General features: G+C 47.5%; 1 protein-coding gene across 4 annotated transcripts in view; it reads right to left on the reverse strand.

Annotated features, from left to right (window-relative positions):
• TSHZ2 (teashirt zinc finger homeobox 2) overlaps positions 1-3,684 on the reverse strand; it is a 432,094-nt gene extending 428,410 nt beyond the window's left edge. For all 4 annotated transcript variants that reach the window (XM_059132586.1, XM_059132583.1, XM_059132584.1 and 1 more), the window contains exon 1: positions 2,633-3,684. In XM_059132586.1, coding sequence (XP_058988569.1) covers positions 2,633-3,083 — 451 coding nt within the window. In that variant the 5' untranslated portion in view covers positions 3,084-3,684. The remainder of the gene's footprint in view (positions 1-2,632) is intronic.
• Positions 3,685-16,099: the final 12,415 nt, after the last annotated feature.

Genomic DNA, 16,099 nt, shown 5'->3' on the forward strand with positions numbered 1-16,099 from the left:
GCGGTGATAAAAGTTAGTACAGACACAATCCTAGAACCCACGTTGGTCTCTTCCCTGTATGTCAATGGGCTCAAGAATCCCAAAGGGGCTAACATTCCTCACGAGTCCTCACCTCAGCTAAAACAGAGGACAGCATCGATGACTTTGGAGGAAAGAGACCTTGCATGAAAAAATACCCGTTTTATTAATATGTGTGCAAATACATACTTAAGCGGGGCCTCACTGTATACAATATGCATCATTCCCTTCGGGCTACACCAGGCTTTCTGTTTTTTTCAGTGAAAAGAATAAAGCCATGAAAACAAACATATAAAGACAGTAGGCATACAACAGGCCAGAAATCTGAAACCGCAGTCACAAGTTTCTAACACACACACACACAAACTACAGTAAAGAGACAAGCCAGGTCCAATAGATATGGGCTTAATGAAAAGGATCTAATTTAAATAACGTGATACAGCATTATGTTACATACACCTGGATCCTCATTGATCAGAGGATAATTATAATCAAAGTAGTACAATTCTGAGCAATGCACTTTTTATAATGAGCTTACCAAAGGAGACATTACCAGTCATTCTGGTAATTTAAATTACTGCCTAGTTGTTGATGGCCTTTACCGGAACAACAAGGGGGGAAAAAAAAAAGAGTAATTTTCAGGGCAATATCACTTCTTGCTGGACGGTTGCCCAGGTTTCTCTTTTGGGACAATAAGGACATTATCTCTAATAATCTAGCTACACGAAAACTTGGGTTGCCCGAACTAGAAGGCGCACGCTTACTTTTCCTGGGTCTAGAAGCCCAATGCACACCCCAAAGCTGCCAGATGGCAAAATAATCTAAGTTTTTTGTTTGTTTGTTTTTTATTTTTAAGTAAGTGAGTTAAATGTAGACAGGGATAGAGGCAGGGGCAGAAGGGAGAAACTGTTTTCAAAAGAGGCAGCCAGAGTTGGAAAGGCAAGTTGTAAATATACAGAGCCCCAAAAATATTTTAATTATTTTGCTCTTAGGGAAACAGTTGGAAAATACATGAATCAAAGCTTTATAAATGATATTTCCGCATGCAATTTGAACCAATCTACACATGGTTACGGAAGAAATTCTGCGCTCTGAAGGGAAAATAATTGTGGATATTTCAAAGCACATGGACTGCCAATCAGGCTGGAATCAGGCCATGATGGAAGGTGATGCTGGTGGTCCAGCATGTTCAGACACAAACACCCACTTTGCCCAGGTTTGTAACTAACTTTGGGTTTGTTCTAAGGGTGGCTTTACAAAGTTTACAGAAGTGTTCCACCGAACTTCTCCCTAACGTTTCGCTCGTGTTACAACAGAAGGAAATGTCTTGTTGGGTCTGCAGAACACCAGCCCTAACGAATGCCGCCTAAAGCACTAGGGTAAAGACAGAGACTGGGAGGGAAAAAACTTCAGCTTTTCGCTAAAGCCCTGATTCAACTAAAGGACACAAAGAAATAAAAACGCCCACATTAAAAGCCAAACAAGATAATAATTGTGCATGTCTGGCTCTGAATCTAGAGGGCAAGGCTTGCGTCACTGGCACTCTGAGTTACCATGGTGAGTGATTTATTGATATATATCAAGAATGAATAGATCAAAGGCAGCGAGATGACAGGTGATCAATCAAATGTCAAATCAAAACTAGCAATCAAGTGGAAAGCTGATTTTTCAGTGGGTGGGTCTGGCAGGAGAAAAATGAACTTTCATATTACACTTCCGAGAAACAAAACCCCAGCATACTATTAAAAAAGCAATTAAGCAACCCAAAAGGAAAAAAAAAAAATCCTTTAGAAGGTCTATTGTACCGATCCATTAACCTGTTCCTCTCTATTTGGGGGGAAGGGAGCGGGGCTGGTAAGGAAGGATTCAGATGGGGTACCATACAAATCAATTTACAAAGTTTGCAACTCTTTCTGGGCAAAGAAAATCCAGAGCTGTTTCAATGTTCTTTTTTCCCCCTTTTTAAAGAGAAAGAGTGTTGATGAGATTCCCAAGCATATTTAGAAAGCATATTCAAAGGTTCATTTCTTTCCTGGGGTGGTTTTTTTCCACCTTGGTGATCAAAGTTAAACTCTCACTGCTTGCCCCAAACCAGCCTGCAGCCCAGGGCTTGGGCAAGCCTCACACTTCAGCGCCCCAAACCCCAGCGAGAGGAGACGCTGTCCCTCGAGGCCAGAAGCCACTGGCACTGACCACGCGGAGGGATGCGGGGGGTGTCAGGACCGTCTCCCTACCCCCGCACCCCAAATCCTCAACCCAACTCTGGCCCGAGAGGCAAGAAACACACGGGGAGAAAGTTAGGGGTGGGGTAGAGGGTGGAGGGAAAAAAAGTTTAAGGAGGGAAGGCTTGGTGGGATAGCTTTCCCCCCCACCCAACCCGAGCCTGCACAGGGGAGGATTTGGGAGACGGAAGAAGGCGAGAGAGAGAGAGAGAGAGAGAGAGAGAGAGAGAGAGAGAGAGAGAGGATGGGGTTATTCGCGGGGCAGAGAGGGGCGCCCCGAGCGAGCTCCCCCCACAGCTCAGGGGGTGGCGTCCTGGGGCACCCGGGGGCTAGGAGGGCGGGCGAGGAGCTCGGCGCGCCGGGCAGCCCCGAAGCGGAGCCGGTTCTCTTACCTGCCGCCCGCTTGGGTGCCTGCTGTTTCCTCCTTGGCATCGCTCTACTTCGCTCCAGTCCCACTTCTGGCGCCCCAGCCCCGAGCCGCGCGCGGGGGCCCGCTGCTCTCTCGCCTCTCTGGGTCTCCTCCGCCTCCTGCCCGGTGGCTTCTAGGGCGTCACTCGGCCTCTGTCCCCCTGGCGATCCCCCCTGCAACTCCTCCACCACGGGCCAGAGACCCCCCTCTCCGGGTGGCAGACACGGGTGGCTTGTGCCGGCTGGATTGAAGTAGAGGTTGGTTCTGCCTTGTTTGTTTGTTTGTTTGTTTTGGATTTTTTTTCCTCTCTCTTTCTTTTTGTTTTTGCTTTTTGGAAATTTTTGGTTTTTTTGGCTTTTTTTTTTTTTTTTTTTTTTTTTTTTTTTTTTTTTTTTTTTGTGACTGTTGAGACACTTGATTTCTTTATTAAACATCCAAGACCGCGTTCGGATGGAAGGGACGAGGGGCGCACACGCGCCACACGCACACGCGCGCGTAAAGATAAGGAAAAAAAAAAGGCAATCCTGGGAAGGTAGTGGTTTCTTCTTCTTTTTCTTCTTCTTCCTTCTCCTCTTTCCCTCCTCCTCCTCCTCCACCTCCTCCTCCTCCTGCTCCTCCACCTCCTCCTGCTCCTCTTCCTCCTCCTCCTCCTGCTCCTCCTCGCCGGTCTCTATGGCGGACCCGCGCTGGGGGAGAGAGATCACTCACTGTAGGTTTGCGGCTGCTGTCAGATCCCCGTCTGTGAGTGATATGCGAGAGGACAGGAGCGGGTTTGGGAAAGACAGAAAATCTGGAATTCACTCACTCACACACACACTCACACACACACAGACACACACAGACACACACACTCACACACGCACGCACTCGCGCTTCCTCTCACACACACTCACACCCCCCACATAGGCGCGCACGCACACACACACACACACACACACGCACGCACTCACACACTCACACACACAAGACAGGGCGAGGCGATGCCAGCAAACATCGATCCCGCTGAACAAACTGAACATTAACAAACTCCTCCTCCTCCTCCTCTCCCCGCGACCTGATGACAGGGAGAAATTTACTCCCCAGCCGCAGAGCGCCAGGCAGAGGGAGTCTATTAAAGGGACAGTGTCCCGCCGGGGAGAGGGGCTGGGGGCGGGGACCCGGCGCGCCCGCGGCTCCTCTGCCTGAGCGAGGACGTGCCCACCGGCGCGGGGACACCCCTCGGGGAGGGGGGAAGGGGGCGAGACGCGCAGGGATGCGGGAGGAAAGGGGGGGGGGGCAGGGCGATGGCCAAACTCCGTGGCTGGAAAGGAAGCCTGGGGGGCGGGCAGGTGAGCCCACCGGCAGGGCCATTAACAATACTTATGAGGAAGGTGAGAACTTAGGTCCGCTTTGGGCGGGGGAAGGGGGAGGCCACCTTATCCAGCAATGACCTCCATCCTCCAGGTCTCTTAATCTGACCAGGAAGATGTCCTCCCCACCCCCACCCCAAGTTTCATGCTCCTGCCCCTCCCACCTTCCTTCTATTCAGTGGACGGTCAGAAAAACAAAAATCTCTCATCTGCCTCCAGAATACTTTAATCACATAGTCTCTCTGTTTAAATAGCATTTATTGAGCACCTACTATGTGCTTTTTTCTGGAGACACAGCAGCCATAGAGAAAGGGAATGTCCTGACCCTCTCCCTGTTTCTATTCTGATGGGGGAGCAGAAATGTCACTCTCAGATATCCACTCTTTGCATAAATGTCACTTTCTCCCAGAGGTACCGCACTTAAAATTTTCAAACACACACACGCACATACACACCCACTCCCTATCCTGGTTCTCTATTTTATCTTTCTCCGCTGGGCTTATCAATAGCACATACATTATATATAGTTTTCTATTTTGTTTATTGGCCTAGTTCCTTTTTAGAATATAAGCTCTTTTGAGAAGAGCTCCTTTGTCTGCTGTTCTATCCCCAGCGATGGTAAGGGACAAGACATCTAGTAGGTATCCAATATAATATTTGTTGGATAAATGAAAAGTAAGCAAGCAAATAAACAAGATAATTTCCAAGTAATGAGCTCCAAGAAGATGTTAAAATAGGGTCTGTGACGGCGTCTGAAAGAGGGAGTAGTTCTAGACTCAGTGAGGGACACGCCACTGGAACCGAAACATGGACGCCGGCATGTAATCACCCGAGTCAGGTGTGGGTCAGGCACCTGCCCAGGTGCTGGGGACAGGTCCAAACAGGGACCCTCCCCTCAGGGACCTCTCCTTCCAGTGGGAGAGACAGAAAAAGGGGCAAGTGATGTGTGTTGAGGCAGGAGACAATGAACTCGGACATGGAGGAAGGGAGGGTGGTTTTGAGGCCGAGCTTCCTGGGGAGAGTGAAGTCTAAGCTGAGGCCTAAACATGGAAGAGTCAGGCGAGAGGGGAGCTCAGAGAGCCAAATCCTTAGAATAGGAAGGCAGGCACGGCCTCATTCTTCACCATCAGGGCTCTGGCTGTCTGTACCCTGAGGCCCTCATGAAGATGCACACTCCTAGGCCTTACCCTAGAATGAGAGGATCTAACCATAGCCCCATCAACATTTGGGGCCTTAATTCTTTGCTGTGGAAGCCATTCTATGCAATAGAGAGAGTTTGGCCACATCCCTGGCCTCTGCCCAGTAGTAAGCCAGACCCTGCCCCCTCCTTGGGTCAACCAAGTATCTCCAGACATCGTTCAAGGTCTCTTGGGGGGAGGGCAAAATCGCCCTGCGATTTGAGGACCACTGCTCTTGACCTTCTAACTCAGAAACTTCAGGATCACAGCTTAGGGAATCTGTTTTGAGCAACTAAGTGTCCTGCCCACTCTAGTTAGAGAACTTCTGCTAAAAAAAAAAGCCTTTGTTCTTTTGGAATGAGACATATGCAGTATCGCTAACTATAAAACAAACTCAACCTTAGATACTTTATAACTTAGGCGTTCCAGGTGCAGCCCTATTAGGCGGTCATTGTGATGGGGATTCACCTGTGCCTAGTCCTTGCTTCCTGCCCCCAACCACGTACCCACCACGAGGAAGGCCGGCCCAGTATAATCGGACCACCTCCCACTTCCAACCTGCCCGCCTACCAGCTTTGCCCTCACTCGTGGGGAATGACTTAGGGTGACCTGTTCCATAGATATTTTTCTGAATCGTTCTTTTGGGAGCTATAGGAAACATTCACTTTCCCCAACCTGCCAGTCACATGTTATCGTCACATTTGCAAAGTGCTGTTTCATCTTTTTTGCTATTGTTTTATCACTTCTAACATCCCCACGCGGGAGGCACAGATTCCTTTATGCCTCTCACGTATGTGACACAAGTTGTTACCTCATCGACCCTCCATCACGCAACTGGCCTCCACCCGTGACCAACCCCGTCCAACCCCAGCCTAGGCCCGAGGCGGCGCGGAGCCACGGAGGACCCTACTGCCGAGTCGACAATGTCAGCAAAAGGGCGTTAATTCTCATTAATTCTAATTTCCTCCCACACCTTTCCAGAGAGCTGTGCCAGGGACCACAGCTTCGTGAGTAAAACCCTCACTCCTGCTGGCAGGGAGACCACGGTTATAGGAACAGGATGCGCAAAGCCTGGCACGGCAGTGAGCTCGCCAGCGGAGTCCATCCTGGAGAAGCCCTGTGCCTACGGACTGGGGGTTTGAACTATATCCTATCATTTCTTGAAAGATTTTATTTAGTTATTCGAGAGAGAGCAAAAGCAAGAGAGATCTCAGAAGGAGAAGTGTTGAGCAAGAAGCCATGACCTGAGCCAGAGGCGGACACTTACCCCACTGAGCCACCCAGGTGTCCCTCCCTTCAATCATTTAATAAGCATCTAGTGTGTTAGTTAGATGTCACGCATTGTCCCAAGTACAGGAGATGCTGGGATGCCTAAGACAGGATCCCTGTCTTCAAAAAGCTTCTGTGAAAACAACATCCTAAAGATTTAGAACTGGGAGAGAAGGAATGTGGGGGCTGGACCCAGCATTCGAGAGGATCAGGAGGGAAATGGGCCAGAGTAGTTGATTTAAGGCTACAGAATCTCTCCACGCCTCTCTCTCCAGGCTTCTTTTCTGAATTTTACTTACATTCTCACATTAATTTTTTTTCCCCTTACTGCTACTACTGAGAATATTTTGCTTAGTTATCAGCAAGGAAGATGTTGTCTACCCCAGTTGGATGCATAACACAATGGTGCCCAGATACTGTTCAGTGGCATAGACATGACATTGAAAAACATGAATCGCACAGTGAAAAGGTTATTCCCTTTCAGCTCTCTTTTAATCGGAGGATGTCTCAGTTTGGTGCTGGTGCGTCTTTCATGCCTAACAATCACTAACTTTGATTTCTCAACCAAGAAACCACAGATCTCAGGCTTAGGAGCCTGGGAAGGGCAGGAGTTATCTGGCTAGACTTTTAAAAAATGGTTTGTTTTTATTGAATTCACTCTATGGTTACCTCTCTCTTAGCAAATGATACTGCTCTCCATTCATGGTAGCAATCTAGAGTTTGATATAATTTATGGGTTTTAAAAATAAATATAGCTGAGGAATGATAGAGGGTAAATAATGATTCGGGGAGGTGTGGAGATGGCCTCATGGGACAAAGGTGGTACAGGCATGACTAGAATTTGCAGAATACTTCACTAAACCACAGACTCTGGCACTTTTGGAAACTTCTTCCAAGGGCTGGCGGCTTAGACTAATACTATGTTTGGGTCTCTAGAGAAGTAGCATCCTCAGATCTAACCCTCAAACTCTGGGATGTGTAAAGGCATGAACTGATTGGAATGAGTCAATTGTATCTTCTAGAGCACTGATTCCCACACTGGCTCAATGTCAGAATCACCTGGGGATTTTTTTTTTTTCTTATGATAAAGAGACAGAGGCGCCACCCTAGAATTACTGAATTAGATCCCAGGGTGGGCCCGAAAATCTGAAATTTTAAAAGTTCCCAGGTGATTCTGATAAGGTGCCAGGCACGGGAATCTCGCCCTTGCAAAAGCTGAATTTTGCCACAAGTGAATCAAGTTGGTAGCATTTGTTATGCACACAAGGAATTAGCCAGGGTATCTGTTCTTGGATTCGTTCAAAAGTGTGCTTATGGAACCTTCCAATTGTACCCATGGAATCTGTGAATGCCCCATTAAAGCACATATCTATCACACTGATTAAATCTATCACACTGATTTCTGTTCTTGTTAGTCTGCCTGTCTTAGCACTGGACTCCAACCCAATGCAATTACAACAATCATTTGCCAAGTGCCTGCCTTGAGTTTGGCACTGCCTGAATTAGTGGACGTTGGGCAGTCATTGGGAAGTTGGTGGGGTTCTTGAACATAGGGGGAATGTCTCCCTTGATGTAGTACCTCCTGTACCAGCTTCAGGCATTGTGCATCTTCTCCTTTCCCCGGTTCTGTTTTTCTTCCTCACTCTAAGCTTAAATGTCAGCTCCTTTGCCCCCATAAACTGTCCTGTTCTTTCTCTTATCTTTCATTGCAGTTATGACCATCTGCATTTTTTTTTCATTTATTTGCCTATTTATTATTGTCTTTCCTAATTAAAATGTAACTTCTACTCACCTCCATACCCCTGAATCCAGCACAGTATGGATGCTCAGTGAGAATTATGGAATGATTGAATATCTAGTTGAGCACACTTGCAAAGAAGGATGTATGGGGGGGGAAAACAGGCTCCCTGTCGGGTCTCATTAGACATGCGTATAGAGCGTTTCAGCCTGGGTGCCTCTTTTCCAAGTGATGCTCTCCTCTCTTCCCCAACTTCCCTCCCTTTCCTCTCTTTCCTTTCTCTTGTCTATTACCTCCTTCAAATCCTCCCTTAAATACTGCCTCCTTCAGGCAGCCCTCTTGGGTGGACTCCAAAATTCTCTAGTCCGTATCTTCTCAAAACAAAGAGCCATTATAGAGTATGATTCCAAATATATGAGTAGACAGACTTACACACTTACACACTTCCGAGACAGACAAGCAGAACTGATCTATGCTTGGATATCAGGGTAGGGGTTACCTTTGAAAGTGAGCAGGAGGATGCTCCTGGGTGGGCGGGTGGAGAGCGAGGGGCTTGCATTGTTTTTAACCAGGATGCCAGTTACTAAGTGTGTTCAGTCTGTGCAAATTAATTCAGCTGCATGCTTATGATTTATGCACTTCTATATATGTACATAATGCTTTAATTAAAAAAAAAACAGAGTTCTCAAACTTTGCTGTGTATCATAATCAACTGAGGTGATTTAAAAACTCAATGCCTGGGTCTTACCCCAGACTCATTACATCAGTCGGTGGGGGCAGGATCCAACCATCAGTATTTTTAAGGCCTCCAGATGATTCTAATATGCGGCCAAGTTTGAAAGCCAGTGTACCATATGATTTTGCCCTTGAGGATATAATTCATTGCCTTCCTCTTCTGTCATTTAACTCATTCGGGATATCCTTCTTCCCAGTAACTATTTTATAAAAACTTCAAGGCGGCCATCTCGGGTTATTTTCTCCCTCTCCACGACACATGGTACAGCATCATGTTGGGGTCATGGTAGGACAACCAGACAAGAGGAAGTACCATATGGATCATGGACAGCAATACAAAGAAAACACGGTGGCGTGTGGGGTAGAGTGGAAGGGGCAGGCACAGACCTATTTTCCAGTGGGCGTGGTGGAAAGCCTTTCTGAGAAGGATGCATTGAGATGGAGATCTGGAGTCCATGAGGCAGCCTCCCGGGGCCAGGCCTGAACTTGGAAGAGACTTCTGTGCTTCCAGACCGATATAGCGGTCCGGGTCCAGGTTTCAAGACTCAGTCGGGGAAAGGGGAGCAGAAATGATGCAGGAGAGGTGGGCATGGCTGGATCATGGGGGATATATCATGGGTCCTAATACCAAATATGAGTTTCATTCTTTGTCGGTGATAAATGCTGGTTCATTTACAATCCCCAAACAGCTAGTCCAGTAGAGGGGGTCTGTTCAACCAGCATGGAAGAGAGCCTCTCGTGTTCTACTTGGTAGGAATTTGCTCTCTGGAAAGAGTTAAGGTAAATGACAATAAAGTCTGGAGAAACTCAGGCATTGGCAGGCTTGCTTTTAAGAATAAATCCTCCAAAAGGTGTTGGGGTCTCTTTTCAAATACTCTTTGGATTTGGCTAGGTGTAGGATTTCGCAACAGCAATTAAGTGTTCTGTGTATTGGAGACTGGCCGATTGCTGAGAGGGCAGCTGGGGGTGCGAGAGCTATTCCATTTAACATACATCGCATTTCTCTCTTAAAGGTGGCTACTTGCCGTTGGTGACAGTGTTTTGCTGCCGCTGGAGAATCCAGACCACGTCGCTGGCCCAGTAATCCATTGCTCGACTTGATTAACCACAAGAAGACATTAAGTGAATGTAAGGACCGGAACAGCCCGGGAAGCATGTGATGAGCAGCCTTTAAGTTCTGGGCTCTGGTATATTTTATGCCACCTCGACTGTGCGTCAAGCTCTCCTTCCTGAACTCATTAGAACTGTGTGCCCAAAGGTGCCCCTCAACTTTCATAACCAAATAGAGAATGATATAATTTGCTCGGAGAACACCTTTCTGTCTTATCCGGAGCATGTCTTATCTATTATGATTAGGCATTAGGCATCCTATTGTCCTGAAATTTTCATGAGATTCTCCCCCTGCTTGCTAGGATTATGTCAAAGTGACTCGCCCTGGATGCTGTTTTCTCCCGTCAATAGAGCTTGTCTCCTCTCTTTAACCATTGTGGGGAGGCCAACACGGCTAAGGAACTCATGAGCTGAAAACGGTCAAATTGTTCAAGACTGTTGCAAATCCTCTTTTGAGAAGGCTTGCATGTCTTGCTTGTGGTCCCCCAAGAAGCAGACCCTGAGATAAAGATTTGAAAGTGAGCAGTTTGTTTGGGGAATGATGTTAGAAAACTCTAGTAGGAAAGCAGGAAAGTAAAAATGGTAAGGGAAGGCTACCCGCATGCGGTGTGCTATTAAGGAGGTGATCACCGTGGGTGACAGAACTTAATCCTGCTAGGACATTCTGGGAGTGTAGCTTACACACTTCCGAGATACCTCTCCTCGAGTGCGAGAGAGCTGGGGTATTGATCTATCAGCGCCTGTCAGCCATCGGATGAGGGCTGTTCTTGGCTTTCACTGCAGGCAAAGAGCCTCCGGTGCTGGGCATTAACTTGGAGTATGAAGAAACGAGCAGGGCACCAGACCGGGTAGGTGTCCAGGAAGAAAGATAAGTGTAGATTTGAAATCAGACAGACCTGCACTGTTTGTTTGTTTGTTTGAGTCAGTGCATGCCTGGGAGGCAAGGGAGGAGGGGCAGCACGAGGGGGAGAGAGAGAATCTTCAAGCTGACTCCGTGCCTAGAATGGAGACCAATGTGGACCTCACTCCATCTCAGGACCCTGAGATCAAGACCTGCACTGAAATCAAGAGTCGGACGTGTAAATGCTGAGTCACCGAGCCCCCCCCCCCCACCCGAACTGCATCTTAAAAAGTATTTTCACTGCTTACCGAGACTATGATCTTGGACAAGTTATTCAGCCTCTCTGAGCTTTAGTTTTTCCATCTGTGAAATGGCGATAATTATGTATACCACTGATTCCATTAGGGGCACAGACAGGAATTTCGAGCTAATGTAAAATCCATGCACGATGCCCCGCATACAGCTAGCACTCCTACATTTTTAGCTTTTTCATTATTTTCTAAGTATTTGTTGATTGAGTATTGCTTACAGAGCGCTGTTAGATTTTACGTGAGGTCTAATCTAATCCGTTCAGAGGGACAAAAGGAATCCCAGCTCAATCCTCTACTTGTGCAAGGGCACCCGTTTATAGAAGCAGGTGAAGGAGCCTAGATCCTCATGCAGAAAGCGTGACTTTATGCTTAATGTCAAGCCCTGGGCAGCAGAGAGCTCTTCCCTCCACAGTCCTGTCCTCTTTTCCCACTAACTTCATTAAGCACCCGCTCCAGGCCAGGCAGCAGAGAATAAAGCCCCTGTGTGGCTCTTGGGGAACCCAAGATTCTAGAGGAAAGAAAAGCAAGTTACAGTGATGATAAGAGTCACTAACGTTTAGGAAGCCCTTGGTGCTACACACTGTTCTAGGCACTTGACAATATGAGTTTATTAATCCCTTAAAACAATTCCCCGAGGTAAAGCGCTCTTGTTGTGCCCATTTTACATATGAGGAAACTGAGGCACAGGGCAGGTAGGAGACAGCACATGGGGAAGGTGGTTCAAACCCTCCAGGTATGGCTGTAGCTCGAGTGCTCCCCCACCACACGCCACTCAGTCTTAATGCTGTGGTCACATCACACATTGGCTAATTATCCCACGACTTTTCCCTGTTCCTATTCTGCGGCTTCAGAATCCCTGCGCTTGAGCCTGCCTATGGTCTCCTACGGAGAGTAAAAGCAGATTCCCGGGCTCCAACTCCAGAGATCCTGCTTTAGTAAGTCCGGGTGGGGTTTGAGAATGTGTATTTCTAGAAAGCTCCTAGAGGGCACCGAGGCTGGGGATCCACCGACCCCACTTTTTGAGTTGCTTGGTTTCCAGCACAGGTGTTTTTTTCTTCCCAGGGGACACGGGACAAAGTCTAGAATCAGTTCTGATTCACAGTTCAGGGGGTCGAGACTGGCATCTGGTAGGTGGAGGCCTGGGATGCTGCCAGACCATCACCCCCCCCCACCAACCCCAGAGAGCCCAGGAAACGCCCTCGCAAACAAAAACTAACGCAGCCCAAAATGTCAAGGGGGCCAAGGTTGAGAACGCCGGGGTGGGGCACAGCCTCCCAAATGTTAACATAGCGAGGGGTCATCTGGGGATCTGGCTTGAAACACAGATTCTGATCAAGCAGGTCCAGAGTGGTCTCAGGCGCTCAGACAGGCGGTGCTGAGACTGCGGACCCAGGGACCATCCTTTGAGTAGCAGAACCAGACTACACCTTGCACAGGCACATGCCCTGAATCAAGGCTTGGGACACAATGAACTCCTAAGAAATAAACCCAACACCATCCCAGATTAGTTTGGAACAAAAGTGGCTCTGAGTTTAAATCATCCCTTTGAACCCCATCCCCCGTCTGCCCCCCCTCCCCCGCCCAGCCCCAGAACAAGTTTCCCCTTAAAAACAGACCCGGAGGCAGACAGGCTCAGAGGAAGGAAACCTCCATTCCTCTCTCGGAGGCAGTTAGGGGCTGAGTCCAAACCAGGAAGGACAGAGCTTGGTCAGAAGTGCCTCGCTTCAGTCCCCAAGCATCCTCGAGCGGACTCTATTGTTGCCTGAAACCGTGGCTTCTCTCCAAGAGCCGCACACTGACGTCGGGGGCTGCCTCTGCCTGGCTTTTGCAGGTCTGCGACTGTGAGATGAGAGAGTGGCTGTTTGTAAAATGGTCGCTCTCTGGGGGAAGGGGTGCGGGAGAAAATGGACTCTCCGCGCCCAGCCCTCCCGAGATGGCACCCCGGCCCCGGTGATTAATGGCAGCATTAACAAGGTTTGGTGGAGAGGGGACCTGCAGATTTATGACTTCCTGTCTCGGCCAGCAGATGTCATTATGGCTGACAGAACAGAAGGCCTTTCAGGAGCTGGCTGGGGTGGAGCTGAGGGGAGGGGGAAAAAAATAAAATAAAATAAAAGGCAGAAGCCAAAACTCGTGTTTGCTCAGGGGCGCTGTTGTTGGTACTGTCATTGGAGGGACGCGGGGAAGGTTTACATCAAACCAAACGTCTTGTGGTAGCTCTGAGGTCCGGCTTGGAAGACTGAGGTAGAAACTCTCACAGGAAGCACCAATTCAGCTTCCCTCAGAAGAGGAAACCTGCAGGGTTTCCTTCCCGGCCTGTTTGTAGGTTGTACCCCCCGGTGGAGCGAACACCGCGCTACATCAATGTGTATTTTACCCTGGAATATCATTTTGGTGGGTGTTTCAATACCTTTCTTTTACAAATTCAGCAGCCTATTCTGGAGTTCTCTGGACACAGAGATCATTTTATCCATTTTAAGAGAGTTTTATCGGATGTCATTGGTATTTTAGATTTTTTTTTTTTTCTGTATCGAAAAATGGTAGAAACTTGGCATTACTATTGGCCCCCTAGCCCGTATTAATACTTACAACTGAGAACACATACTTACCGGTAATTACAGGCCACACTTCCACATTTCTTCCTACTAATCGTCCCCTGAAGCTTTGCCTTCTGTAGGCAAAGGAAGCTTTTTTTTTTTTTCTTCTTCCCCCTAGCTGATTCTCCTATTTAATGGACATGGGAATATATACTTTGGGTTCAGGGAATCAGTGCCCCAACTGGTGACAGATGTTGGGCTGTCTTTAGTCCTATCGACAGCAAATTGTCCCCCATCGTCGCTGCATGACTAATGTGGCTTGGAAGAAATGTGCACTCATGGAGGACTTCATGGAGGAGAAGCACAGGGTCTTCTTTGCCCCTGGCCTCCTAAGAAACTGAAAGCCCACTTCAAGCAAAAATTTGATTGAGGGTCTTCTTCTATAATTAATTAATGGCTATCATCTTGTTTTGTATCTTACAGGGAACATCAGCTTTTCGAAATAGCACTGTCAATATGAGAAGAGCCACTGCCATAGCTCCTTCTGCAAAGGACATTGGTGTGGCAGCTGGTGATGGGCTTAACTAATCCTGGCTCTAAATTCTTTTTCTGGCTCTTCCACTCACTCTCTGGGTTATTCTGGGCAAGTCACCTCAGCTCTTTCCTTACCTGTAAAAGGTGGACGATACCAGCACCATCTCTTAGCAAATTTTTAAATGAGGATTGAATGGCGTGTTTGTGAAGTTATTAGCCACGTGCCTGGGCCAGGGTAGGAACTCAATAAATTAGCTACGGTTATAATGATTAATGTTAAAATATCTTCACTCTTTACTCTTTCACAGGTAGACACGCAGAGACATAGACTGATTCATTGGCCACCCAGAAAAGAAATCCAATAATTATAAAAAAACATTAATTGCAGCTGTCATCTATTGAATGCATGCTGAGTGCCAGACACTGTGCTAAAGGCTTTCCATGCAAAATCTGAATTTAATCCTTATGAAAACGTTTTGAGGCCAAGTAGGACCCCTGCTGTTTTATGTATCAGGAAGCTCTGATTGGATTATTTAAGACAATGGTTCTCAAACTGTGGTAGGCATCGGAATCCCCTAAAGAGCTTGTTAAAACAGCTTGCTGGGTCCCATCTGCAGAGCCCCTGATTCCGTAGGTCTGTGGTGGGGATCCCTTGATTTCCGCTTTACCAAGTTCCCAGGTGATGTTGCTATTGCTGGGGACCATATCTGAGAACCCTTGGTTTCATTAGCTTGTTTAGGGTTTTACAATGAGTGACAGAATGAGTTTTCAAATTTAAAAATTTGAATTAAAAAATGCACATGAACTTAAAATTAACGAATACCTGTGACTTCAAATTTTCTATTATCAGACTTTTTTTTTTTTTTTTTTTTTTTTAAGAGAGAAAAAGAGTAAGGGGGAATGGGGTAGAAGTGAAAAAGAGAGAGAGAATCTCTCATGCAGGACTCCATCTCGCCACCCCGAGATCATGACCTGAGCCGAAATCAAGAGTCCGACGTTTAACTGACTGAGCCACCAGGAGCCCCTTCCATTATCAAACTTCTGAATGAACAGTTAGTGTTTGAATTCGTGGTGCACGATGGTTTGGATAGCTACTTGTTTGAAATGAAGATCCCCACCCATGATGTTCATGGCACAAAATGATTCACGATACCCCAGAAGGGAAGGATTTCAGGAACACTTTTAGGAGGAGCACGACGTGCTTATATCATCTCCACTTAATCACCAGGACCCTCAGCAGTCCTGCTAGGGTGCAGGGGAATGCGAGCCTGTGACCCACTCCAGCTGGAGAATTCATTAGGAGTTCCAAGATGGAGCCACACCTAGATGCCCTCTGCGCCTAAGAGAAGTGTCTCCTCAGCCTCCGACCTGAGAGGAATCTCAAAAGACAGCCCACCTGGACATCTGAGGGTCCTCGATACATCTCCATTGAAGGTCTAAGACCTAAACTTTCCCACTGCGCAGCTGAGCCTCTTCAACCAGTCAGCCCAGGGAACCACCGATATAAGCTCCCATCTGGAGTAGAAGAGCATGTACTTTGGCTCCCACTGTAGGTTTTGGGCACCCAGGAGAGAGACCTCCAGAAGCAGCTGCTGAAAGATGTGAATGGAGATAGAGGATGTAAGCGTAGAACCAGGATAAAGCCCAAAGTCCCTTAGTGGGTAAAGGAATCCAGGAAAGCTTCATGGGTACCTTCTTCATTTAGTTGCAAATGGAGTTCAAACACTCAGGCAAGATTCATAACAAGAAACATAAACACCTGGGGACTCGAAGAAAATGGGTGAACTGAGGGAACAGTACTGCTGACAGAGGCAGAAGCTGGTTGTGGAGGGTTGGGAATTCCTATGG

This window comes from Mustela lutreola, chromosome 9 (assembly GCF_030435805.1).
Source record: "Mustela lutreola isolate mMusLut2 chromosome 9, mMusLut2.pri, whole genome shotgun sequence".
Taxonomy (NCBI): domain Eukaryota; kingdom Metazoa; phylum Chordata; class Mammalia; order Carnivora; family Mustelidae; genus Mustela; species Mustela lutreola.